This window comes from Oncorhynchus keta, chromosome 24 (genome assembly GCF_023373465.1).
Source record: "Oncorhynchus keta strain PuntledgeMale-10-30-2019 chromosome 24, Oket_V2, whole genome shotgun sequence".
NCBI lineage: Eukaryota > Metazoa > Chordata > Actinopteri > Salmoniformes > Salmonidae > Oncorhynchus > Oncorhynchus keta.
Genome location: NC_068444.1, coordinates 19,379,935 through 19,407,847, shown reverse-complemented (window position 1 = coordinate 19,407,847; position 27,913 = coordinate 19,379,935). Strand labels below are relative to the sequence as shown.

Below are 27,913 nucleotides of genomic sequence, written 5' to 3'. Positions count from 1 at the left end.
ACCTTACCATAGCTCCAGTGTGTGTTCGTTCCTACCTTACCATAGCTCCAGTGTGTGTGTGTTCATTCCTACCTTACCATAGCTCCAGTGTGTGTTTGTTCCTACCTTACCATAGCTCCAGTGTGTGTTTGTTCCTACCTTACCATAGCTCCAGTGTGTGTTCGTTCCTACCTTACCATAGCTCCAGTGTGTGTGTGTTCATTCCTACCTTACCATAGCTCCAGTGTGTGTTTGTTCCTACCTTACCATAGCTCCAGTGTGTGTTCGTTCCTACCTTACCATAGCTCCAGTGTGTGTTTGTTCCTACCTTACCATAGCTCCAGTGTGTGTGTGTTCATTCCTACCTTACCATAGCTCCAGTGTGTGTGTGTTCATTCCTACCTTACCATAGCTCCAGTGTGTGTTTGTTCCTACCTTACCATAGCTCCAGTGTGTGTTCGTTCCTACCTTGCCAAAGCTCTAGTGTGTGTGTTCGTTCCTACCTTGCTGTAGCTCCAGTGCTTGCTGCCTCTGATCAGTCCAGAAGTGATCTCTGCTACACAGCGCTGTTTGCTCTCGTGTGTGTCGGCCACCAGACGCTCCATGTGTGGTTTCAGCACGGGCAGGAAGGCATCGTTGAAGTTACGGAACAGACCCTGAAAGATAGAGTGTCAATAAGACAGAGCTAAGGAAGCCAAAATATTTGGCTTACAAAACCCCCCTCCTGGGTTTATCCTTCCCTCGTTCCTCGCAGCCTCGTTCCTTGCAGTCTCCCTTTCAAAACGTCAGATGGAAGCGAATAGACTATGGAGAGAACTCACGTCCTCCGATGTTTTGAACAAGAGGCGGGATAGAGAACAAGGTATTAATGAAGGTTCAGGAAATACCTCTGAGATTGGGAGGGTCTGATCTCAGGGTCTGATCTCTCTCTCCCTCACCTTGAAAAGGCAGAACCTGCGGGGGCTGAACTTGTCCTTGCCCTTCCGGTCCTCCAGAGAGAGGAATTCAATCAGCTGGTTGATGAACACTGGGTCTGAAAAGTGGTCGTAGATGATCTGCTCTCGCTGGAAGGAGAGAAGAAGAAACTGTTATTACAGTGGACTGGAGATGTCACATTTTACAGCAGAGGATGTTATATAGTGTTTTCAAATAGTGAGAGACTGCATTCTGATTATCTACCCTTCAGCCAGAAGTGTGCACTCGTTCACTCCTGCTCATACATTTAAAAGCATTGTATTGAAAGCGTGCATGGCTGGAGGGAGTTTCCACCATATTCCCTACACTAATACAGGCATTTCACATCAATCAGGGAGGAGTGTCCAAGTGTACACTTCAGGACAAGGGTAGCGAATTAGACTGTGGCCATTGTGTGTGTGTGCCGTGTCATCTCCTCACCTCTGTCATCTCCTCTCTGGTCAGTCCCTGTTTGGGCTGCTCCTCAGAGGGAGAGTACATCATGAGTTTCTGTGGCCAGCTGTAGTATCCCCAGTGGGTCTTCTCTACGAATGTACAGCCCTCCCAGTCCTGCTGGGTACGAGGCAGACTGCTACTGTTATACTGGAGCCACTGGTTATCAGGCCTGTCTCCTGCTATCATACCAGCCGGTTCCTTTAGATCACCTGGTAGAGGGAGAGAGGCAGTGAGAGGACCAGACTGCTACTGTTATACTGGAGCCACTGGTTATCAGGCCTGTCTCCTGCTATCATATCATCAGGAGAGGAGAGAGGCGTTAAGATACATGCTGTATAGCTATTATAATCACACCTGGGGACAAATAGTATTTGTTTACTTTCAAATACAGTACCAGTCAAAAGTTTGGACACACCTACTCATTCTACTTTATTTTGACCATTTTTCACATTGTCGAATAATAGTGAAGACATCAAAACTACACATATGGAATCATGTAGTAACCAAGAAAGTAATAAATCAAAATATATTTTAGATTCTTCAAGGTAGCCACTCTTGGCATTCTCTTAACCAGCTTCACCTGGAATGCTTTTCCAGCAGTCTTGGAGTTCCCACATATACTGAGGACTTGTTGGCTGCTTTTCTTTCACTCTGCTGTCCGACTCATCCCAAACCATCTCAATTTGGTTGAGGTCGGGGATTGTGGAGGCCAGGTCATCTGATGCAGCACTCCGTCACTCTCCTTCTTGGTCAAATAGCCTTTTCACAAGCCTGGAGGTATGTTGGGTCACTGTCCTGTTGGAAAACAAATGATAGTCCCACTAAGCGCAAACCAGATGGTCGTGTCGCTGCAGAATGCTGTGGTAGCCATGCTGGTTAAGCGTGCCTTAAATTCGAAATAAATCAGAGCTTATCACCAGCAAAGCACCCCCATGCTTCACGGTGGGAACCACACATGGGCAGCTCATCCAAAGGACAGATTTCCACCGGTTTAATGTCCATTGCTCATGTTTCTTGGCCCAAGCAAGTCTCTTCTTATTGGTGTCCTTTAGAAATTGTTTCTTTGTAACAAACCGACCATGAAGGACTGATTCACACACAGTTGATGTTGAGATGTGTCTGTTACTTGCTTCTGTGAAGCATTTATTTGGGCTGCAATTTCTGAGGCTGATAATTAATGAACTTATCCTCTACAGCAGAGGTAACTCTGGGGCTTCTTTTCCTGTGGGGGTCCTCATGAGAGACAGTTTCATCATAGCACTTGATGGTTTTTACGACTGCACTTGAAGAAAAGTTCTTGAAATTTTCCGGATTGACTGACCTCATGAAGCTGGTTGAGAGAATGCCAGGAGTGTGCGAAGCTGTCATCAAGGCAAAGTGTGGCTCCTCTGAAGAATGTCAAATATAAAATATTTTGATTTGTTTAACACCTTTTTTGGTTACTACATGATTCCATGTGTTATTTAATAGTTTTGATGTCTTCACTATTATTCTACAATGTAAAAATAAATAAACTTTTGACTGGTACTGTAGGTGCTTCTACATCTGCATTGCTTGCTGTTTGGGGTTTTTAGGCTGGGTTTCTATATCAGCACTGTGACATCTGCTGATGTAAAAAGGGCTTTATCAATACATTTGATTGAAACACTTTTAGAGCCTACCTGAAGTGCCAGATGGAAAGGGTTTGCAATTTTGGGACTATTCCTTTGGTTCCATTGCACCAGAGCAAGCCCAATCAAGTACAGCTTGAAACAAATACTATTTGAACACAGGTAAGGGGACTAGTGAGCGAGGAGACAGGAAGTGCAACTCGAGAGTGGGTACTTACAGAGCTCGTTGGGGCTGACTGGTACTTTTTTATGCGGCCTCTTGAGTTGCTTCATGATCCCTGCCACTGCTGATATCGCCAACTAGTGGGGGAAATAAACACAAAAAATATGTTTCTATATCTTAAAATTAAACACTATAACGCCGATTATGCATACGTGGCTGATGTGTGAAGATAAATGTGAATTTATGTGTGAAACTGTACTGCAACGTTGTTGACTGCTGCCATCTTGAAGAGTTCTCATGCAAAATAGATTCTCTCAATGTAGTGAACGAGAATGAATGCATGACTGGGTCTGTCCGTTAGTGATTCTGTGTTTAGTGCGCGTGTGTGTATGGATAGTGGTAGTTGTGTGGGAGCGCCCACCTTGCGGACCAGGAGGGAGTCGTGGTTGAGGCTCTTGACAAAGAACAGGACAGCAGGGGAGGGGAGAGGGTGGTCATCTCTCAGCAACAGAGACATGAATCCAATGGCATTGTGCTCAAACTTCCAGGGCCTGCAACATGCAGAGCAGTGGGTGAAAAACGTTTTGACAGAGTAAAGGGAAGTACTACCTGGGTCATATTCATTAGTAATAAATCTTTGTACAACATGATATAAATGGTTTCCGTTGCACAACGTTTTGCTACAGAGTGCACTGATGAATAGGAAGTTGAAAATGTTGCAGTTAGAAACGTAAGGAACAGAGCTGACATGATTCCCTTGTTCTATACAACAGACTATCATATCTGTTAAACACAATACATTTCTATGTTCGTTTCAGTCATTGAGACAAGGTGAACCTACATGTTTCTGTCGTTGAGGCAGTCCAGAAGTTCACCAACCAGACTCTCATATTTCCTGAGGGAGACAGACCAGTAATATCTTATAATGTGGCTTATACTAGGGACATTATACTGTAGACATAACAGAGAAATGACTTTAACAACAGGAACGGCAGACCTTTGCTAGACTGCAATAAGACACCAATAGGGCTGTAATTTGAAGATTTTGTGCACAGTTCATCAACAGTATTGAGTGTTTATTCATTAGCAGTGAAAGCTCTTCCTCTGGTCTTCCTCTGGTACTTACTGAACTGAGTCGAGGTTCTTCTCCTCCTGCTTCCTGAGGCCCTCTGCTTCTTCCTGGTCTGAGGGGACAGGGTCCTGAGGCAGGGGAACACCAGAGGTCTGGAGCTGCACCGCTGCTGCACAACATTCTGACGGGATCTACAGCAAAGAGTTTCTTTAATCAGAAATTATTATATATGTTATACAGGATATGATATATATAGCTAGTGGAGGTAAAGACAGGTCATCTCAGGCCAAGCAGACTAATATATAGATGACCTGTAGATTCCCAACTTCAGAGACATGTTTGAATCCTATTCAGTCACAAAGCTTTACTCTCAAAGGCTTATGTCACACTGTACTTCTATACGCCTAACAGGAAATAGTATATACATTTTGTCATTCATTGAAAAAAAGAGTTGAGAGAAAACCCAGCGGGCAAAGTTGGAAGGAATGATATCCTTACTTTCAGTATACAAATCAGATCAAGTTGAAATTACGTCAGTACAAACCATTCACAACCAGTAGCAATGACAATTTCCAGCAGTGGAGAAGCAGGAAGGGTATCTTACAGCAAAGTGGATGCCAATGGTCTCGTATTGGCGGTGGACCTTGTCAGCGAGGTCGTCGAACAGGCGGACGATGGAGGGCTTCTCCAGGGACATAGCTGAGCTGAGTCCTGAGCGGACGATGGCAGGCCAGGTCAGGGTGATGCAGTCCCAGTCGTGCAGGTTGGCCAGGCACACCCCACTGTGGTTCCCCAAGAGACAGTACAAGGCACCCTGAAGAGAGGAGAGGATGAGGAAAATAATGAAGGATGGCGAATATGAGGACTCAAAGTTATATTCCATTTCTCTATTTACATCATCCAGTCAGTCAGTCATTTAGTCAGTCAATCAATCGATTGATTAATAATCAATCTGCAATAACCAGCCTAGACCATGTTTATATGTGTGTGTGGATGAGTTAGGGGAGGTTTATGTGTGTGGTCAAGATAAGAGAGACACAGGACAGAGACAGGCCAGTCGTACTTTGAATTGCTGCTGTGTGACGTCGGAGCGGTCTGGCTCCAGGAACTCCAGCACACGGGGGATCAGGTCCCTGCAGCAGAAGTTATAGGTCCCCAGAGCTGTGAACAGCACACTCTGAGCCCGGCTACGCACCTGGAGGGACACACGAGGTACATACACTCAAATGTTTCTTGATTCCTTGCATCCTATCTCCTCGCCGCCTCCTCAAAAAACATCAGAGGAGATGAATGTGTTGAGGTGGTGAGGAGAGAGGAATCAAGGAAAAGAAGCCAAGATTGATAAAATATCTCTCTCACCACAGTAATGTTTTGTTTACCTGCTGGAGCTATGAAAACAAACATCTGTGGTAGTAAACTGAGCTAACCTGACTGTAGGTGCTGGTAGAGAGCCGCAGCAGATCCCGCATCAGTTCCTGGTGAATACTCTTGTACTCACACCCCTCCACTGTTAGCTTACGCAGCTGGACAACACAAAACACAGAGGCTAGGTTACAATCTGGGGTAAACACACAGATTCTTCCATGACAGCAGCAGACACTTGAGGATGGACAGAACAGAGAGAGGGCAGAGAGAGAGAAACCCTACCTCGTGCTGTAGCATGACTCTGTCGATTAGCAGGGCTCGGATGTGCTGCTTCCTGCCGTGAAGCTGTAGGTGTATTAGAAGACAAATGAGTAAGTGATTACGGGTCAGCACCAGAATCAACAAAAAAAAATGACAAACTCAACTCTTCCAAAAGATATGTCAGATAAGTATGTGGGTGCTGTAAACGACCAGCATTCATTCACTCAAGAGAAATACAACTTCATTCGGGAGGTCCACCACAATCTCAGCCATGGCTCCAGTATGGCGTTCTAGCTATATCGCTCACCCTGTTCTCCATGGACTTCTTGACCAGGTTGAAGCTCTTCCAGCGAGAGTCAAACTCTTGTTTGTGTGATCCTTTGAAGTGCAGCAGGTCACTGATGATCTTGATGATGGAGAACAGAGACTTGGTGTCGTCCTCTGAGTGCTCCAGAATGTGATCTGAGAAAATAAAACGGAACAAACCATTACATGGATATGTTTTAGACATGGTTTATTCAATCTTAATATGTGAAGAGCGTCATAAGGTGGTGAACACAAAGCAATTTAAAAAACATTACACTTATAGGAAGGGAAATGATCTGGATAGGTTTACACTTCCTGTGTTAGTTAGATCTGGACATGTGCAGAAAAGCCAAGTACAGCAGAAGACAAGTTCCCGTTGGACATCTGTGTACATTGGACAATAAAGTAATCTTGCCAAGACAAGGATAATACCGCAGTCGATGACAGGACAAGTATCTGGAAGGTAGAGGTGTTAAGTGCCACATGGTATAACAACAGTTGTTTGGCTGGCTGTAGTTTGATGTTGGGTGTGCGGTTGTGTTGTGGTTACAAAAACAGGAGGGGACAAGGGTTTGTTCTTGGGTGTGGTGTTGTTACAGAGGCAGAGAGGATGTGAATGTAATGTTAGGTGGGGTTGTGGTTACACCGACAGAAGGGAAGCGGACACTACTCACGTAGCAGCTGCCTCATCACTCTGCAGATAGCATCTCTGTAGTTCTCTCTGGACACATCTGCAGGGAGGGAGAGAGAGTTGAGGCATTACAACTCTGGCTAGCCACACTATGAACACATCCCAGTCACAATATGACTGCCCACACAAAGAAATCAGAGCACAGCTAACTAGAAGGGTAGTTAGTAATACTCCCTACCATCGGCCATCCCTGTGAAGAGGTTAGTCTCCCCCAGATTCACCATGCTAGTCACCCTGATGGAGAAAGAGGTTTCAAAGTTAAAACACACTGTTGGTGAAACACTGACAACAAATTACTTTATAAATACATTTTATTGATTAACTTGTTTGCAAATTAAATGTGTCCTACTCACAGTTCAGAGATGGGCTCTCCTTGCAGCAGGGGCAACAGGCTACCTGCTCCCAGAAGGCAGTGTTGTACAATGGACAAACTTTGTAGGACGTCATCCCTGAAAAACAGAATGAAGATAGTTACATGCAGGGTCCACATAACACTGACTACACATTATAGAGCAGAACAGGGTTGTGTTCAGCGGGGCGAAAACGTTTTGAAATGGAGGTAGCAGCTAAACTCTTCAAGACAATAGCACACTTGTCCATTGCAAAACGTTCTTGCTACTGTGTGCATTACTGAAGTAGTGGTGTAGTAGAGACCCAGGCTTGTTTTAAAAATGGTGTTCCTGCTTCTGGTTCAGATGAACATGAAAAGGTTAGCTTATTCTTGGATGTTCAGTATCCTAATCTTGCACCTCCACCTGTCTACTCCAGACTTAACCAGTCGCTAGCACACTGTTTAATGGGTCTTCAACCTGGTAAAGTCCTGGCAAAACGTGTTTCTCTAATTGGGAAAGTTTATGTAGTCCTTCTGTGTTTGTCTGTTTGATAACAGATGAATAGGACCCTTTTCTCACCATCTTTTAGTTAGTTACTTTGTTTATCCCTCACCTGGTCATGTCCCGTTCCCCCTGGGCATATCTCTGTAGTCGGAGCAGCTCTGGCTGTAGGATCAGGTCTAGAACGTAGAACACAAAGCTGGTCTCCTCCACTCTGGGGACGTGCCACTGGATGTTCAGGTTCCACAGGTCCCCCGGACGACCCCAATCCTGGAGACACAGAGAAAAATTGTTTTTTTCTGGGGCTTAGGTGGTGGGCGTGAGTAGAGCCCAACCCATATATCAGACGATATTGTCCTTTTACAGATACACCGGTCAATAATTCCACCGATAACCAATAAATATGATGAAACAAACTAATCTCAATCCAATCTGAACACTTGCGGCCATTCTCATTATGTGTTATTGTAACCATGTATTAGACATTTGCTCTGTTGGATGGAAATTTGTGAGAATTCAGTGTGGAAAAATTATACTTTTTAATTTCTTTGCAGTAAAACAGTATAATCAACATCAGTATGTTTTGTCCCCCCCAAAAAACACATTGGTTGGGCTGTAGGCATGGGGTGTGGCCAGTGGCGTAGCTTCCGCCGGTGTAGCCGCACCATGCATTGGCCCAGTGATGGGCCCAGACCTGTGGAGCCATGGGCCCAGTGACGGACCCAGATCTGTGGAGCCATGGGCCCAGACCTGTGGAGCCATGGGCCCAGTGACGGGCCCAGACCTGTGGAGCCATGGGCCCAGTGACGGGCCCAGATCTGTGGAGCCATGGGCCCAGTGGCGGGCCCAGATCTGTGGAGCCATGGGCCCCCTTTGTAATTTGAATACCGCCCCACCATGCCCAAGTATTAATTGTTGACGCAGGTCCATCTCATTACGATTTGACGAGAAGATCTTTCTTTAAAGTTGGCTATATGATAGATAATCCCACTGATGGCTTCACCAACTAAATGTATTTTTGACAGTACATAGGTCAACATGATATTTTTGTGTATTGATGACAATAAATCAAATTAATTTGCTAAATAAATCATATTATTCAAAACCATGTTAAGATAATGAAATGCATTATGGGATTCATTGTGCAAATACTCTCTAAAGCATTGTTGTTTGTGTCATTGTTTTAAGCAATAGTTGAGCTAGCTATCAAGAGACAACGTCCGGAAAAAAGAGAAAGTTGAGTAACGTGAGTACCGCAGCAAATTTCTGGCGACAGGTGTTGGAGCGCATAGTTAATGTAACTCTCATACTTACGTCATGTAATTCGGCGTTCAGATGGCACCGTGAAAAGCTGGGGCAGGCCAACAGTGGGAATTTTCTCGGTATAATCGAACTGCTGTAATTTTTACGACCCAGTTCTGAAAGAACTTTTAGAACGCCCCGCAGGTTCCGTTAACTATCTCATTCCTCAAATCCAAAATGAGCTGATTTATATCTTAGCTGCGTGAGTGAAGTGTGACATTCAGGGTGAGATACAGGAAGCACCATTTTTATCCTACTATTATGGACACCACACCGGATGTATCCAAATTTTTCCCCATTCCTCCTTGCAAAACAGCTCGAGCTCAGTGAGGTTGGATGGAGAGCATTTGTGAACAGCAGTTTTCAGTTCTTTCCACAGATTCTCGATTGGATTCAGGTCTGGACTTTGACTTGGCCATTCTAACACCTGGATAGGTTTCTTTTTTAACCATTCCATTGTAGATTTTGCTTTATGCTCTGGATCATTGTCTTGTTGGAAGACAAATCTCCGTCCCAGTCTCAGGTCTTTTGCAGACTCCATCAGGTTTTCTTCCAGAACGGTCCTGTATTTGGCTCCATCCATCTTCCCATCAATTTTAACCATCTTCCCTGTCCCTGCTGAAGAAAAGCAGGCCCAAACCATGATGCTGCCACCACCATGTTTGACAGTGGGGATGGTGTGTTCAGGGTGATGAGCTGTGTTGCTTTTACGCCAAACATAACGTTTTGCATTGTTGCCAAAAAGTTCAATTTTGGTTTCATCTGACCAGAGCACCTTCTTCCACATGTTTGGTGTGTCTCCCAGGTGGCTTGTGGCAAACTTTAAACAACACTTTTTATGGATATCTTTAAGAAATGGCTTTCTTCTTGCCACTCTTTCATAAAGGCCAGATTTGTGCAATATACGACTGATTGTTGTCCTATGGACAGAGTCTCCCACCTCAGCTGTAGATCTCTGCAGTTCATCCAGAGTGATCATGGGTCTCTTGGCTGCATCTCTGATCAGTCTTCTCCTTGTATGAGCTGAAAGTTTAGAGGGACGGCCAGGTCTTGGTAGATTTGCAATGGTCTGATACTCCTTCCATTTCAATATTATCGCTTGCACAGTGCTCCTTGGGATGTTTGAAGCTTGGGAAATCTTTTTGTATCCAAATCCGCCGTTAAACTTCTTCACAACAGTATCTTGGACCTGCCTGGTGTGTTCCTTGTTCTTCATGATGCTCTCTGCGCTTTTAATGGACCTCTGAGACTATCACAGTGCAGGTGCATTTATACGGAGACTTGATTACACACAGGTGGATTGTATTTATCATCATTAGTCATTTAGGTCAACATTGGATCATTCGGAGATCCTCACTGAACTTCTGGAGAGAGTTTGCTGCACTGAAAGTAAAGGGGCTGAATAATTTTGCACGCCCAATTTTTCAGTTTTTGATTTGTTAAAAGTTTGAAATATCCGATAAATGTCGTTCCACTTCATGATTGTGTCCCACTTGTTGATTCTTCACAAAAAAATACAGTTTTATATCTTTATGTTTGAAGCCTGAAATGTGGCAAAAGGTCGCAAAGTTCAAGAGGGCCGAATACTTTCGCAAGGCACTGTATGTGGACGTAATGAAGGACCCCACCAAGATGGTGCTTTTAAGTGACAAGAAGGACGAGAGGGATGATGCAGCAGCACGGAAAAAGAAAATATTTTTTTTAAACTTTGTCGTTCTGCAGACTTAAGGTTTTAGAAAATGTGAAGGTCAGCCTACTATGCACATAGAGGTCCTGTCTGGATTCCCACAGGATTTTGTGAACGCCAAAGTCACTGCAAAGACCCTTGCTGACAGGAGCTCAGAACACATTTGAAGACACTCGGTGAAGGAAGGCGAGGCGTCATTTTGATGAGCTATGTGAGGAACGACTGTCTGATGGGGAGAGTCAATTTAGAGCCAACGTCTTTAACGCAAACCTTGACATCGTTATCCACCAGCTGTCAAACAGATTTAAAAGTCTGCGGGCAACAACAACTCCATCCATCCCACTACCCTGGCCAACGCAGATGATGCGCTCTATGAGACAGCCAGCCGGCTGACTGAACATTACAGATATATCAGCACGTTTCCCTGGCCAATTACTCTGTTTCAGGGCCTGTTTTAAGAAGGAAATAGCAAAGCACACTATAGTGAGAGACCTGGCCAAGATGCTAATTTTGAATTACAATTCAGTCACTGCTACATTTGGGGAAGTAGTTACAGCGACGCTCCTTTTTGTGACTGCCTGTAACGGTAGCCAGTGCCGAGCGCTCCTTTTCCAAACGGAAAATAATTCAATCATGGGAGCAGCTGAGAAGCAGCATGGGACAGGAGAGACTGAGTGGGTTGGCCATTCTGTCCATTGAAAACACCAGGGCCAGGACCATGGATTTGAATGCCACAGTCCCGTCGAATGCCAATCAAATGAGTGAGTAAGCTTATATTTTTAAAGGACAGGCTACCCAGACAGCCTATATAATTAATTTACATTGCTTGTCAATCTACGACTATGATCGATCTGTCTTTGGAAACCATGTTCTGGTGCACGGCCGCTGAGGCATTTCATTGTCATCATAGCCTATACGTTTAACTAGGCTATAAGAATAATAGTAAGCACATACACATCATATACTGTTAAAAGGCATGCTGCCATTTCAGACTGTTTGAATGCTCCACTTGGTTGATTTTCTGGTGTTTTTGCAATAGGCCTCTGCAGGAGGCAGATCATCTGACATAGCGGTATGTCAGTTTTGACCCCCTGCGTAACTTCAGCAAACATGTACTGGGTCATCAGCTGTGTTTCAGTGTCTGTCAAGAGATTTCTGTTTTCTATATTTTATAAATGTGCAACAATTTCTAAAAACTGTTTTCGCTTTGTCATTATGGGGTATTGGGTGTAGGTTGATTAAATAAAAAAATGTCCAATGATAGAATAAGGCTGTAACGTAACAAAATGTGGAAAAAGTCAAGGGGTCTGAATACTTTTCCGAATGCACTGTATGTTTTTTTTATTTTTTTTTTATGTACACAATCAAAGAGGTTAACTATGGTCATGTGGATTGTGGACTGTATAGATAACATGTCTATTCAAACCACATAGTATAATCTCAATGGTACCCGGTTCACTAAGTCATGGCTATCAATGTATTATAATCATGTCTTGACCTATGCAGCCTTATGCCATATGTTTATAAAGGACCTAAACAATATGTTTATAAAAGGACCTACGTGACCTCCCCACAGCATTACTTAAAAATATAAGATAACTGAGTTGCTAATGGCAGCCTACAGTACACCGGTCAGCTTTCAATTGGAGTTAAGGCATCCGCATGCTTCCCAGCCGAAACAGTTTGAGCATATATTATGACGACACTAAAGTTCTTGTTAGCTTTTTTCACCAGTTGTTCGGCCACACATTTTTTCTTGAGGCAAGCCCAAATCGGTGATTGGTCAACAGTTGGAATTCTTCAGTAAGGTCTTTGTTGTCGTTCAATGAGAGAAGACTAGTTTTCATGCACATTTTGTCATTTAGAAATACTGCACCAAACATGTTAGTTAGATGTACGACAAATCTCCTCAGCAAAAATGTTGAAATCAATGACAGATTTCTTGAGTCATCTTAGATTAATTAAGACTATTTTGAGGAAGTGTATACTGGACAAACAGTACTATTGACGCTTTTTTCTCGTTTTTCAAGCGAATGTCTTTTAAGGGAGTATGCAAGCACTCGTTCGGGTCGCCTAGCCGACTTTGGCTAGCGAAACTGAAGCATGCTGACACATTTACTCAATGAAAGGGGGCAGCACTGAGCGAGCCTGCAACATCACTTCCTGTAGAAGCTCAAACAGCGCATGTTGTGTCTCCATGAGATGTCATCTTAACCAACTTCGTTTGGCCTAAATGCACTATTGAGTCTTCACATAGGAATCAATGGTTTAGTCCATTCATATATAGTCAATGACATGCACGCAAATAACACACACACACACAGACATACAAAACACACACACACGTGCTTGTCTTGTAGTCCTGACATCAATTCTAAGAACAGCAGGCAAGACACCTTATTTGGCATCTAGTGCCATACAGGCTTTAATCCATTGAGCTAGCCAACAATTTGCCCTGGGGTGCGTCCCAACAATCTCTCCTTCATCCTGAAGTGAACATTCACTACTCCACACACATTTTAAAGCATTGAATTGTTAAAAGGCATGGCCTAGATATACCAGGTATTTCCTTTAAAATCCATGAGAGTGCACACTTCAGGGAGAAAGGTTATGTCTCTACCTCTACTGGGGGGTGACATAGTGAAGACATAATAGGATCACATGCCAGGCCATAGAGATGGATAGAGGGTGCACTTGCCACAAAAGCATTTTAGTGTGGGCTGGGATTTCACAATTGTACTTCCTATGGGCAAAGATAGGTGTCCTCTATCCATCTCTATGGACCCTTCTCACTGACTAAGTGGACAGGGGAGGGCTGAAGAGAGTAAATGAGGAAGGGAGGAGGGAGAAATATAGAGTTAACAGGGCAGAGGCATGTTATGCACTGGACCATTACTAGTCTGGTCTGGTTCCTTTGACACACTTTCTTACCGAAGGTCCAGAGTGACTGATAAATGATAAGACCAATCAAGAAGATAATGTAAAAAGGTATAAAATAACACCATTTGTGATAGAAATGGACAGAAGTGCTGATAATCACCATTTTTCACAGTTTTCTGGGTTATAAATATATATTCCTAAAAGAATATGTAGCAGAAATTTGGCAGGCAGGAATCTGAAAAAATATCAAACTAAAGTTTTGAACTTGATAGTTAGGTAGTCCTATATGGGCTGTTGAACGTCACCTGGTACCCTGCAGTACTCTGTGGGGTAGATAGATGTGTTACCCCTAACACCAGCCCTGCATGTACCATTAACTCTAACCCCCTAGCCCTGTACTTAACCCTATACTGTACATACCTTGATGGGCAGGTAGTCCTGTGTGGGCTGCTGAAAGCCTCCAGGTACACTGCAGTACTCTGTGGGGTAGATGAGGGCTGTAGACCTCAGGATATGATGCAGCAGGTTACAGGCCAGGGCGTAGCCCTGTTTACACTTTAGATGGAGGGTCAGCTGCAGGATCTGAACCAGCTGAGTGCTGTAGGGGAGGATCTTGTCCCCATCCACACGAGTCACCTGGGGAGAACAAGGTTAGGAGAAAAAATATAGACTGCACCTGTGTTCTGTTCATTAGGGCACAATTCTTTTTATTTATTTTGCTACGGAAAACAAAAAGAAGCTTTCTTATCAGATAATATTAGGTTAGTAACTCCCGCATTTCAAAAATGTTTTCCTGTTTGGTGTCTACTGACAGGTGAAGGGAACAAGAGAGTCTCTCAGTCCAGTCGGTATGAACACAGGATGATGACCTCACCTCTGACAGTAGCTGAAGGTTCCATAGTAACTCCTTATCCAGTTCCTCCTCACTCAACACCTCTTCATCTGGAAATCATCAAGAACAACACGACAGAGATGGTGAGATACTCTGAGGCCAACTCAGAACAAGGATCCAATGATTCCCACTTCTCCCCAACTCTAAGCCCTTCATAGCAAATCAGCACACAGAATCATCTTGATCAAATCATGGTTTGATTAAATCAAGATTTGAATTTATAGCCCCAGAACACACTTCCTACTTAGTGAATACTTACTGACAGCGATCTGGTTTATGGCATTGCAGCAGTGGGGCACAAAAAGCTTCAGAGACTGTGCCGGGTGACACTTGGAAGCTGCTCTGCACATGTCAGCCACCATCCTTCCAGCCACACGAGTCTCAAAGATGTTGGTGGTGGCAAAGTTGAAGACCTTCTCCAGAGCCACCTGAGTACAGCCAGGAGAAACAAACGGTTGAGTGAGTGAGTGAGTGAGTGAGTGAGTGAGTGAGTGAGTGAGTGAGTGAGTGAGTGAGTGAGTGAGGTGAGTGAGTGAGTGAGTGAGTGAGTGAGTGAGCGAGCGAGTCTACCTTGAAGATGTCTATGGAGCACTGTGTGAGGATGGTGCTGAAGGTAGAAGATAGTCCCAGCTCCACCAGGCTCTCCAGATGGGTCATCTTCTCTGTCTCTGTCTCCTCTCTGGTCTGCTCTAGAGTACTGCTGTCTATCAGGGCAAAACACCTGGACAGAGATAAACACATGCACAGACACAGTTTAGAACTGCTATGCCGTTCCACTGATGACATGTATGCATACATAGGCTACATACATCACCAAAAGTATGTGGACACTTGAACATCTCATTCCAAAAATCATGGGCAATACTATGGAGTTGGTCCCCAATTGACTGCTATTACAGACCACTCTTCTGGGAATGCTTTCCACTAGATGTTGGAACATTGCTGCGGGGACTTGATTCCATTCAGCCACAAGAGCATTAGTGAGGTCGGCACTGATGTTGGCCGATTAGGCCTGGCTCATAGCCTGCATTCCAATTGATTCCAAAGGTGTTTGATGGGATTGAGGTCGAACGATTATGATTTTTCAACGTCGATACAGATTATTGGAGGACCAAAAAAAGCTGATTCCTATTCACACATTTGTAATAATGACAATTACAACAATACTGAATAAACACTTATTTTAACTTAATATAATACATTAATAAAATCAATTTTGTCTCAAATAAATAATAAAACATTTTTAATTTGGTTTAAATAATGCAAAAACACAGTGATGGAGAAGTAATAGTGCAATATGTGCCATGTAAAAAAGCATTTAAGTTCCTTGCTCAGAACATGAGAACACATGAAAGCTGGTGGTTCCTTTTAACATGAGTCTTCAATATTCACAGTTAAGATTTGGGTTGTAGTTATTATAGGACTCTCTATCTCTCTCTCTATACCATTTGTATTTCAAATACCTTTGACTATTGGATGTTCTTATAGGCACTTTAGTATTGCCAGCCTAATCTCAGGAGTTGATAGGCTGGAAGTCATAAACAGAGCTGTGCTTCAAGCATTGCGAAGAGCTGCTGGCAAACGCAGGAAAGTTCTGTTTGAATGAATGCTTATGAGCCTGCTGCTGCCTACCACCGCTCAGCCAGACTGCTCTATCAAATTATAGACTTAATTATAACATAATAACACACAGAAATACGAGCCTTTGGTCATTAATATTGTCAAATCCGGAAACTATCATCTAGAAAACAAAACGTTTATTCTTTCAGTGAAATACAGAACCGTTAAGTATTTCATCAAATGGGTGGCATCCCTAAGTCTAAATATTGTTGTTACATTGTACAACCTTCGATGTTAAGTCATAATTATGTTAAATTCTGACAAATTAATTACGGTCTTTGTTAGGAAGAAATGGTCTTCACACAGTTTGCAACGAGCCAGGCGGCCCAAACTGCTGCATATACCCTGACTCCCTAGTTTACCTAGTTAATATTGCCTTGCTAACATGAATTTCTTTTAACTAAATATGCAGGATTAAAAAAATACATAAGGCAGGCAGGCATTGATGTTTATGGTTAGGTACATTGGTGCAAAGACAGTGCTTTTTTCGCAAATGCACTTGATAAATCACCCGTTTGGCGAAGTCGGCTGTGATTCGATGATAAATTAACAGGCACCGCATTGATTATTTGCAATGCAGGACAAGTTAGTTAAAATAGTAATATCAACAACCATGTGTAGTTAACTAGTGATTATGTTAAGATTGATGTTTTTTTATAAGATAAGTTTAATGCTAGCTAGCAACTCACCTTTGCTCCTTGCTGTACTCGCGTAACAGGTAGTCAACCAGCCACGCAGTCTCCTCGTGGAGTGCAATCTAATCGGCTATAATCGGTGACCAAAAATGCCAATTACCGATTGTTATGAAAACTTGAAATCGGCCCAAATTAAATCGGCCGACCTCTAGTCAGGACTCTGTGTAGGCCAGTCAAGTCATTCTACACAGATCTCGACAAACCATTTCTGCACGGACCTCGCTTTGTGCACAGGGACCTTGTCATGCTGAAACAAAAAATGGCCTTCTCCAAACTGTTGCCACAAAGTTGGAAGCACAAATTTGTCTAGAATGTCATTGTATGCTGTAGCGTTAAGATTTCTCTTCACTGGAAAGGGCCTAGCCCGAACCATGAAAAACAGCCCCAGACCATTATTCCTTCTCCACCAAACTTTACAGTCAGCACTATGCATTGGGGCAGGAAGCCCTCTCCTGGCTTCCGCCAAACCCAGATTTGTCTGTTGGACTGCCAAGAGGTGAAGCGTAATTCATCACTGCAGAGAACGCGTTTCCACTGCTCCACAGTCTAATGGCGGTGAACTTTACACCACTCCAACCGACTATTGGCATTGCGCATGGTGATCTTAGATCTTGTGTGCGGCCCCACGGCAACGGAAACCCATTGAAGCCGATGTTGTTTCCAGAGGCAGTTTGGAACTCGGTAGTGAGGGTTGCAACAGAGGACAGAAGATTTGTACATGCTTCAACACTCGCGGTCCCGTTCTGTGAGCTTGTGAAATAACCAAAACCACTCATTTGAAGGGGTGTCCACAATACTTTTGTATATATAGTGTACATTGACTTCATTCTCCATACTCATACCTGTCCATGAACTGAAGAACAAAGTCCTCAAACTCTGCAGAGGCTGAGCACATCTCTCTCTCCACCTCTGTCAGGTCACTCCTTTCATGAACAGCAGATGAACAGTCCACCAAAGGCACAAGAGTCGCAAACGTAGCAATGAATTGGAATGTTATCTGGAGAAAGGAGGGAGAGCAAAAGTTAGACCTGTAACACACACACACTTCCAAATTGATGACAATCTAGGCCTACGAGAGCTTCTTCTTTCCCCTGAACTCCATTACCTACCATGCACTTGCTGAAGTCGTTGGGGTCGACCCCGGGAAGGGCCCGCATGAGGAGGGGCAGCATGTGTGTGGGGCCCTCGGGGAAGCGCTGGCCCCCAGACACCAGGCTGCGAGCCACACCGATCATACAGCTCAGGGTGGCAGTCAGTTGGTGGGGCTCTGTCAGTGTCTCCATAGCAGGATAGGTTCTATAAAGAGAGCACAAGACAGAATTGAGAAACATAATGTCAAATTCTGCCAAAAATATTGTGATATGATATTTTGGCTATATTGCCCAGCCCTAAGACAAATAGCTTTGTTTAATGTGTTTGTGGTATTTGCCTTAGAACTTTAGTTAATCTGCCTCTTGGAATACAGAACCCCATTCCAATTCTTCCCTCTGTATCCTCTACCCAGTGTTTCCTAAAGATTAGCCTATTTTCCAGGCAGAGTACACAAGTCCCGATTTAACATTCAGGGAGTCTAAAGTTAAATAGAAATCAACTAAAGGGTTGAAGGCTTTAGGCATTGAGGGACAACAGATGTTGTGGGGCCCGCCCCATCTATACAATGAAAGAAGAAACACTACCCATCCACTAATCAGACAGACAGTTTGATTCGACTCACTTCTCCAGCACTGGTGGTATGACAAGTTCGGGCCTCATGAGGGCCAGGTTCTGCAAGGCCTGAGCAGCGTCCAGACTGCCTGTCTTACTGAACATGGCCAGCAGCACCGGCTGCATCATACTCTCCACGAACGCCGTGATGTCCGCCTCTGTCATCTTGTGGCTGTCCGGTACCGGCGTGAGCCACGTGGGTTTCCGGTAGCGCTCCCGGTGGAGCCGCCGCACCACACTGGCCGGGAGGCGCTGCAGCAGCTTCATCAACTTCATCTGGAGATAAAGCGACAGACAGGTGTGAGGACATGAAAACAGAGACAGGTGTGAGGACATGAAAACAGAGACAGGTGTGAGGACATGAAAACAGAGACAGGTGTGAGGACATGAAAACAGAGACAGGTGTGAGGACATGAAAACAGAGACAGGTGTGAGGACATGAAAACAGAGACAGGTGTGAGGACATGAAAACAGAGACAGACAGGGTTAGAGACACTGGCTGAGAGACCGGTGGGAGGACAAAGACAGACCGGTGGGAGGACACTAGCTACACTAGTTCATTTAGCAGACAAGATCTGCTTAGAATTCCGTGGCATTATTTTATAGTAGAAGAATAGAATTGAACAAAGCTGAATAAAATAGAAAGGATATTTTCTGTCATGCTGGAGGATGTTGCAGGCAGCAGAACGTTCTCGACGGCGTCTCCAGACTATGTCACGTGCTCAGTGTGAACCTGCTTTCATCTGTGAAGAGCACAGGGCGCCAGTGGCGAATTTGCCAATCTTGGTGTTCTCTGGCAAATGCCAAATGTCCTGCACGGTGTTGGGCTGTAAGCACAACCCCCACCTGTGGACATCGGGCCCTCATACCACCCTCGTGAAGTCTGTTTCTGACCGTTTGAGCAGACACATGCACATTTCTGGCCTGCTGGAGGTCATTTTGCAGGGCTCTGGCAGTGCTCCTCCTGCTCCTCCTTGCACAAAGGTGGAGGTAGCGGTCCTGCTGCTGGGTTGTTGCCCTCCTACGGCCTCCTCCACGTCTCCTGATGTACTGGCCTGTCTCGTGGTAGCGCCTCCATGCTCTGGACACTACGATGACAGACACAGCAAACCTTCTTGCCACAGCTCGCATTGATGTGCCATCCTGGGTGAGCTGCACTACCTGAGCCACTTGTGTGGGTTGTAGACTCAGTCTCATGCTACCACTAGAGTGAAAGCACCGCCAGCATTCAAAAGTGACCAAAACATCAGTCAGGAAGCATAGGAACTGAGAAGTGGTCTGTGGTCACCACTTGCAGAACCACTCCTTTATTGGGGGTGTCTTGCTAATTGCCTATAATTTCCACCTGTTGTCTATTCCATTTGCACAACAGCATGTGAAATGTATTGTCAATCAGTGTTGCTTCCTAAGTGGACAGTTTGATTTCACAGAAGTGTGATTGACTTGGAGTTACATTGTGTTGTTTAAGTGTTCCCTTTATTTTATTGAGCAGTGTATAATTCACAAGTGATAGGCTAATATTGTCACCCATCAACCTATTCCTGATTTAATTTTGTCTTTACGTACACTAAATAATATATGTGTGACATTTGGTTTGATTTAGAATGGACCATTATCATGCACCTTTCTCGAAACCGGAGCAGCGGGAAAAAAATACATTTTGTTAATTAAATAGTGAATGAAGGACACTTTTCCCTGTGGTTTATTTTCATGCCAGTCAGGTAGGCTATACTTAATATTAGGAAAGTTGAGAAATAAATATAGTAGGCCTAGCCTATACAAAGCTGATCCTCCTATTTTTAATAAAAGCCATAATTCTGTTTTTTCATGCAATTGCATAGCCTATATAGAAATGTTGGCAACATGAGCTCTGTTTGATTAGATTATTGAACACATTTGCATTGATGTCAGAGTGATTAGAGGGACAATAGAGTGCCGAGTACCAGGCAGTTAAAGTTTTGAAGGCTACTAATGACCATCAGCAGCATCAGAGCTTGGAGAAGCCTAATTACCCTGACAAAACGGTCATGTGGAATTTGACTGCCTTCATGACACATGACCGCCGGTGTGGCGGTAATACAGTCACCGCAACAGCCCTAGTCAGGACAGCATGGCCTTAGAACCAATAACTCATCAGGACAGCATGGCCTTAGAACCAATAACCCATCAGGACAGCATGGCCTTAGAACCAATAACCCATCAGGACAGCATGGCCTTAGAACCAATAATCCATCAGGACAGCATGGCCTTAGAACCAATAACCCATCAGGACAGCATGGCCTTAGATTGTGCACAGTTTCATCTCTATATAAAGACCGACAAACTAAGATCTGAAATGTCTGTCACAGATCCAGCTCCCTAAGTGGCTGACGGAATGTCAAATGTCAGGCCAAAGTCATTTTATTAATCCTAAACAAACCCTGTGTCTTTCTATGTCACTTCAGTGATGACCATTACATTACACAATACAACTTTTGCCAATCCAGGACACATAGTGCCCTCAAATTCCCAGCAACAAAACGGGGTCACAAACAACTCTCCCTCCAGACCTGGGTACAAGAACTAAATCTTTCAAATACTTTTAAAGTTCACTTTAGCTGGAGTGCCAAATGAGCAGGGTGTGCACTTTTATGAGCATTCTATTGCGTCAGAAAGGCTCAATCAAGCCCAGGTTTAGTATTTGTAATGGTATCTGAACCCAGGTCTATGTCCCTCACCCATAAATAAAGATTTGTGTATGACTGAAGACACTGCCTGGAGCCAGAGGCTCTGGTCTGATGACGGAGGGGGGGATGTTCCTAGAACAGAATGGCGTGTGCCCCCGATATCAGGTTAACCTTTAATAGCGCGGCTGGTTGCTGCCTCTCTCTCATATGTCATCAGGGTGTTATTTCTGAACTAACAGTACTAGCAGATCCTGTGCCTTCCAAAGAAGGCATCTACAGGAAGTAAGCGTTCCAGTGACTCACCAGCCAGCGTCCATGGTTGGATGGGTGGAAGAAAGATGTGATGCTGTTGAAAAGGCCACTGAGCTGTGCCTGGGCTTGCTTACTGGGGCCTCCCTGCAATCACAGAAACAGATGCTTAACATTAAATATATATAAAAACACTCAGCAAAAAAGGAAACGTCCCCTTTTCAGGACCCTGTCTTTAAAATTCCAAATAACTTCACAGATCTTCATTGTAAAGGGTTTAAACACTGTTTCCTATGCTTGTTCAATGAACCATAAACAATTAATGAACATGCACCTGTGGAAGGGTCATTAAGACACTAACAGCTTACAGTCGGTAGGCAGTTAAGGTCACAATTATGAAAACTTAGGGACACTAAAGAGGCCTTTCTACTGACTCTGAAGAACACCAAAAGAAAGATGCCCAGGGTCCCTGCTCATCTGCGTGAATGTGCCTTAGGCATGCTGCGAGACACAAGGACTGAGGATGTTGCCAGGGCAATAAATTGCAATGTCCGTACTGTGAGACGCCTAAGCCAGCGCTACAGGGAGACAGGATGGACAGCTGATCGTCCTCGCAGTGGCAGACCACGTGTAACAACACCTGCACAGGAACGGTACATCCGAACATCATACTTGCGGGACAGGTACAGGATGGCAACAACTGCCTGAATTACACCAGGAACGCACAATCCCTCCATCAGTGCTCAGACTGTCCGCAATAGGCTGAGAGAGGCTGGACTGAGGGCTTGTAGAACGGCAACAGCAAGAACGGGCAAATCTGGTGCAGTCCATGAGGAGGAGATGCATTGCAGTACTTAATGCAGCTGGTGGCCACACCAGAACCTGACTTACTTTTGATGACAACCCCCCCATTTGTTCAGGGACACATTATTCCATTTCTGTTAGTCACATGTCTGTGGAACTTGTTCAGTTTATGTCTCAGTTGTATAACCATAACAAGATTCAACAAATATTTACACGTTAAGTTTTCTGAAAATAAACGCAGTTGACAGTGAGATGCCGTTTCTTTTTTTGCTGAGTTTAAATAGAATTCCATTGTTCTTTTCCTTAACCTTATTTAGGGATACTATGGCGTCTTGTTAAAGTATTTTTATACTTTCTTTATACTTTTCCCCTTCTTCACGACTGTGTGCGGACCATTTTAAGTGCTCGCCTCTCGTTTCCCTCAGCCGTAGCTTCAGGGTTGTCTACGATATCCATTTAGTTTAGCACCAACCTCTCTGATAAACTAGGGCTTAATGGTATTGCATTGTATGATTACAGTACCCCCCTAAAATACATTTACTTCATTTCTATAAGCCAATTATACATGAAAAAAATGTAAATGAACTTGGAGCAATAAAAAGGATTGATTGGGCAACACAGATTGTGTACAGTGACTGACCAGTAAAGCTGAGACCCAGAGGACCACGTGCCCGACGTCGTAGGCGTTTGTCAGGTATCTGGGAACCAGCATCTGACTGGTCCCCACCGGGAGGTTCAGACTACGTAGGATTCTGGTGAAGATCTGGAATCATAAAGGAGCAAAAGTGTGAAAATGAATACATTATATTGTTCTTTCATTGAATGTGTTGTCCAATGCAGTGGTTCCCAACTTCAGTCCTCGAGTACCCCCAAAAGCATATATTTTTGTTGTATCCCCGGGGGAAAAAACCGCCTGATTCAACTCATTGAGGTCCTGATGATTAGTTGACAAGAATCAGGTGTGCTTGTCTGGGGCTACAATAAAAATGTGAACTGATGGTGGTACAGAAGGACAGGAATTGGCAACCACTGGCAAATTACATTCTGATCACAGGATACAGTGCATTCGGAAAGTATTCAGACCCCTTGACATTCCCCACATTTTGTTACGTTACAGCCTTATTCTAAAAATGATTCAATCGTCTTTTCCCCACATCAATCTACACAATACACAAAACTCCAAGCGGGCTGTCATGTGCCTTTTACTGAGGAGTGGCTTCTGTCTGTCCACTACCTTTAAGGCCTGATTGGTGGAGTGCTGCAGAGATTGTTGTCATTATGGAAGGTTCTCCCATCTCCAGAGCTCGGGAGCTCTATCAGAGTGACCATCAGGTTCTTCGTCACCTCCCTGACCAAGACCCTTCTCCCCTGATTGCTCAGTTTGGCCGGGAGGCCAGCTCTAGGAAGAGTCTTGGTGGTTCCAAACTTCTTCCATTTGAGAAATATGTTGGCCACTGTGTTCTTGGGGACCTTCAATTCTGCAGATATATTTTTGGTAGCCTTCCCCAGATCAGTGCAGAGACACATTCCTGTCTCGGAGCTCTACGGACATTTCCTTCGACCTCATGGCTTGGTTTTTACTCTGACATGTACTGTCAACTGTGGGACCTTATATAGACAGGTGTGTGCCTTTCCAAATCATGTGTAAATCAATTGAATTTACCACAGGTGGACTCCAATGAAGTTGTAGAAACATCAAGGATGATTAATGGAAACAGGATGCACCTGAGGTCAATTTTGAGTCTCATAGCAAAGGGTCTGAATACTTATGTAAAGAAGTTATTTCAGTTTTTTAATGTTTGATAAATTTGCATTTCTAAAAACCTGTTTTCGCTTTGTCATTATGGACTATTGTGTGTAGATTGATGAGGATTTATTTGTTTTTGAATCCATTTTAGAATACGACTGCAATGCAACAAAATGTGGAAGAAGTCAAGGGGTCTGAATACGTTCCGAATGCACTGTATATTGTTTTTAATTCATATTTTTTGGGCTACTCAAAAAAAACAAAAATCATTCTTCATTCCATTACATCAGATTTGAGATCAGGGCCTGTTGGCATAAGTAAGTCAGATAACTGTGACGTATCTGTATCAAAACACACTAAAAGACAAGCCAGGAGGATCAACAGGGAAATGTGATACAGTAGTTAATGCCACTAACAGGTATCACTTTCAATGGCTGTCTGGTCATATCTAGTCTGCTATAACATGCACACCAACAACCAATGGTCACAGGTCAAATGATCAGGGATAAGATCTTTGCAGCCACTACCCTTTCCCCTTCAATGTTTTGCAGATCTGAAGGGTCTGGAAAGGTTTAAGCAGTACAGAGCTGGAGCTCAGACCTTATAGATCTGCAAACATGAGTGTTAAAGAACGACTGCCCCTAAAAACCAACTACGCCCTTTGAAAACAGCTTATGTGGCATCGATATGAGTTCAGAAATATTGATTCTAGTGTCACAATTGACTACAAAGTGTAAATAGGATAATTTTGGTAATAAAGTCAGTGTTGTCTAAAACAGAGTTTGGAACCCTAGTGCATCACAATAGGGAAATGAAGGTTGTGTTTGGATTACAATTATGTCAACAAGTCATGCCCCCTTTTGCCCATTAACACGTGGAGGCACCGTGTTATCTGGGAAAAGATTGGGCGAGGTCATTTTGCATGGTCCAGCTGGGCGGTCAACCTGAGACTGGTGTGTTGTTGGTAAGTAGCTATATTTTGTTTATAGATAGCTATCAACATGTCATTATTTGTTAGGCTATGCCACTATGATACTAGGCTATAATAAAGTGATTTAACTAGCTATATATATATAGCCTCTCCCTAACGTGTAACATGAGAGGAAAATTTGTATTCCTAACGTTGCACCTGAAGACAGGTTTGATCCCTGCTAGCTAACGTAAGCTAACGTGACATGTTTGATGCAGGTTGCCAGCTTTCTTTCAATAACTCAACTGGCTAGCAACTGTCCTTGTTTGTTGTGATTGAAAGGCAAAGACACACCGAAGAAACACTCACAAACCACACCCCCAAGACAACTCATGTTATTATTCTGTCACTGCCAATAGCATTTCTTAATGAGCATGGATGAAAAACGAGGCCAAATCAGGAAGTAAAGTTGACTTTAAGGCCAAGGGGAAGGGAGTGAATTGGGACCTGCTGGAAGAGACGAATGGTGTGATGGCGTAGGGTGGAATTGATGGGGTAGTGTTATAGGCACAGCTAGACAAATGTGTCCTTACCTTGGGTATATAAGGGTCCCAGTCAATGTAGCCAATGTTGTCGTTGGCCAACCGGGCAAACAGGTTGACAAGATGCTGAGGAAAACATTCATTGAGGAATAAGTTATCGATTCGCTCAAAGTTTCTGTTTCTATCAAAAGTAACGATGGAAACTGTACTACAATAGCCTGGTGCAAGATCTGTTTGTGCTGTCTTGCCAAGACAGCACAATCAGACATTAGCCAATCAGACACTACACACACCACAATCAGACCGGGCATCAGGCTAATACTACCACACACACACACACCGGGCATCAGGCTAATACTACCACACACACACCACAATCAGACCGGGCATCAGGCTAATACTACCACACACACACACACAGACCGGGCATCAGGCTAATACTACCACACACACACACACCGGGCATCAGGCTAATACTAACATACACACACACCGGGCATCAGGCTAATACTAACATACACACACACACACACACACCAGGCTAATACTACCACACACACACACCAGGCTAATACTACCACACACACACACACCAGGCTAATACTACCACACACACACACACACACACACAACACACACCAGGCTAATACTACCACACACACACACACACACACACACACACGGCTAATACTACCATACACACACACACACACACACGGCTAATACTACCATACACACACACACACACACACACACACACACACACACAGGCTAATACACACACACACACATACTACACACACACACACACACACACACACACACACACACACACACACACACACACACACACACACCAGGCTAATACTACCACACACACAAGGCTAATACTACCACACACACACCAGGCTAATACTACCACACACACACCAGGCTAATACACACACACACACACACACACACACACACACACACACACACACACACACACACACACACACACACACCACACCAGGCTAATACTACCATACACACACACACACACACACACCAGGCTAATACTACCATACACACACACACACACACAGGCTAATACTACCATACACACACACACACAAGGCTAATACTACCATACACACACACACACAAGGCTAATACTACCACACACACACACACACACACACACACACACACACACACCACCAGGCTAATACTACCACACACACACACACACACCAGGCTAATACTACCACACACACACACAAGGCTAATACTACCACACACACACACACGGCTAATACTACCACACACACACACACACACACACACACACACACACACCAGGCTAATACTACCACACACACACACACACACCAGGCTAATACTACCACACACACACACAAGGCTAATACTACCACACACACACACGGCTAATACTACCACACACACACACGGCTAATACTACCACACACACACACGGCTAATACTACCACACACACGGCTAATACTACCACACACACATACAAGGCTAATACTACCACACACACACACACACAAGGCTAATACTACCACACACACACACACACACACACCAGGCTAATACTACCACACACACACCAGGCTAATACTACCACACACATACACACCAGGCTAATACTACCACACACACACACACACCAGGCTAATACTACCACACACACACACACACCAGGCTAATACTACCACACACACACACACACACACACACACACATCAGGCTAATACTACCACACACACACCATCACACCAGGCTAATACTACCACACACACACACCAGGCTAATACACCACAGGCTAATACTACCACACACACACACACAGGCTAATACTACCACACACACACACACACACACACACACACACACACACACACACACACACACACACACACACAGGCTAATACTACCACACACACACACACACCAGGCTAATACTACCACACACACACACACACACGGCTAATACTACCACACACACATACAAGGCTAATACTACCACACACACACACAAGGCTAATACTACCACACACACACACACACACACACATACTAATACTACCACACACACACACAGGCTAATACTACCACACACACACACACCAGGCTAATACTACCACACACACACACACCAGGCTAATACTACCACACACACACACACACACCAGGCTAATACTACCACACACACACACACACACCAGGCTAATACTACCACACACACACACACACAGGCTAATACTACCACACACACACACACACACACACACACACACACACACACACACACACACACACATCAGGCTAATACTACCACACACACACATCACACCAGGCTAATACTACCACCACACACACACACCAGGCTAATACTACCATGCACACACACACACACACACACACACACACGGCTAATACTACCACACACACACACACACAGGCTAATACTACCACACACACACACACCAGGCTAATACTACCACACACACACACA

At 44.2% G+C, this 27,913-nt stretch overlaps 1 protein-coding gene across 9 annotated transcripts in view; it reads right to left on the bottom strand.

The window, feature by feature from the left end:
* The window catches only part of LOC118402800 (proteasome activator complex subunit 4B-like), a 75,719-nt gene that overhangs the window by 17,562 nt on the left and 30,244 nt on the right, over positions 1 to 27,913 (bottom strand). For all 9 annotated transcript variants that reach the window (XR_008078336.1, XR_008078337.1, XR_008078338.1 and 6 more), the window contains 26 exons: positions 25,440 to 25,514; positions 22,830 to 22,952; positions 21,440 to 21,532; positions 18,481 to 18,746; positions 17,876 to 18,062; positions 17,609 to 17,763; positions 15,022 to 15,172; positions 14,711 to 14,879; positions 14,434 to 14,501; positions 13,980 to 14,195; positions 7,803 to 7,960; positions 7,211 to 7,306; positions 7,036 to 7,091; positions 6,841 to 6,897; positions 6,168 to 6,322; positions 5,882 to 5,944; positions 5,662 to 5,757; positions 5,298 to 5,429; positions 4,839 to 5,048; positions 4,289 to 4,425; positions 4,004 to 4,057; positions 3,584 to 3,713; positions 3,218 to 3,299; positions 1,375 to 1,598; positions 918 to 1,043; positions 483 to 635 (listed from right to left, as the gene is read on the bottom strand). Coding sequence is in view for 6 of the 9 variants with exons in the window: in XM_052477927.1 (XP_052333887.1) it covers positions 483 to 635; positions 918 to 1,043; positions 1,375 to 1,598; positions 3,218 to 3,299; positions 3,584 to 3,713; positions 4,004 to 4,057; positions 4,289 to 4,425; positions 4,839 to 5,048; positions 5,298 to 5,429; positions 5,662 to 5,757; positions 5,882 to 5,944; positions 6,168 to 6,322; positions 6,841 to 6,897; positions 7,036 to 7,091; positions 7,211 to 7,306; positions 7,803 to 7,960; positions 13,980 to 14,195; positions 14,434 to 14,501; positions 14,711 to 14,879; positions 15,022 to 15,172; positions 17,609 to 17,763; positions 17,876 to 18,062; positions 18,481 to 18,746; positions 21,440 to 21,532; positions 22,830 to 22,952; positions 25,440 to 25,514 (3,432 nt within the window). In the remaining 3 variants the exon portion in view is untranslated. The remainder of the gene's footprint in view (positions 1 to 482; positions 636 to 917; positions 1,044 to 1,374; positions 1,599 to 3,217; positions 3,300 to 3,583; positions 3,714 to 4,003; positions 4,058 to 4,288; positions 4,426 to 4,838; positions 5,049 to 5,297; positions 5,430 to 5,661; positions 5,758 to 5,881; positions 5,945 to 6,167; positions 6,323 to 6,840; positions 6,898 to 7,035; positions 7,092 to 7,210; positions 7,307 to 7,802; positions 7,961 to 13,979; positions 14,196 to 14,433; positions 14,502 to 14,710; positions 14,880 to 15,021; positions 15,173 to 17,608; positions 17,764 to 17,875; positions 18,063 to 18,480; positions 18,747 to 21,439; positions 21,533 to 22,829; positions 22,953 to 25,439; positions 25,515 to 27,913) is intronic.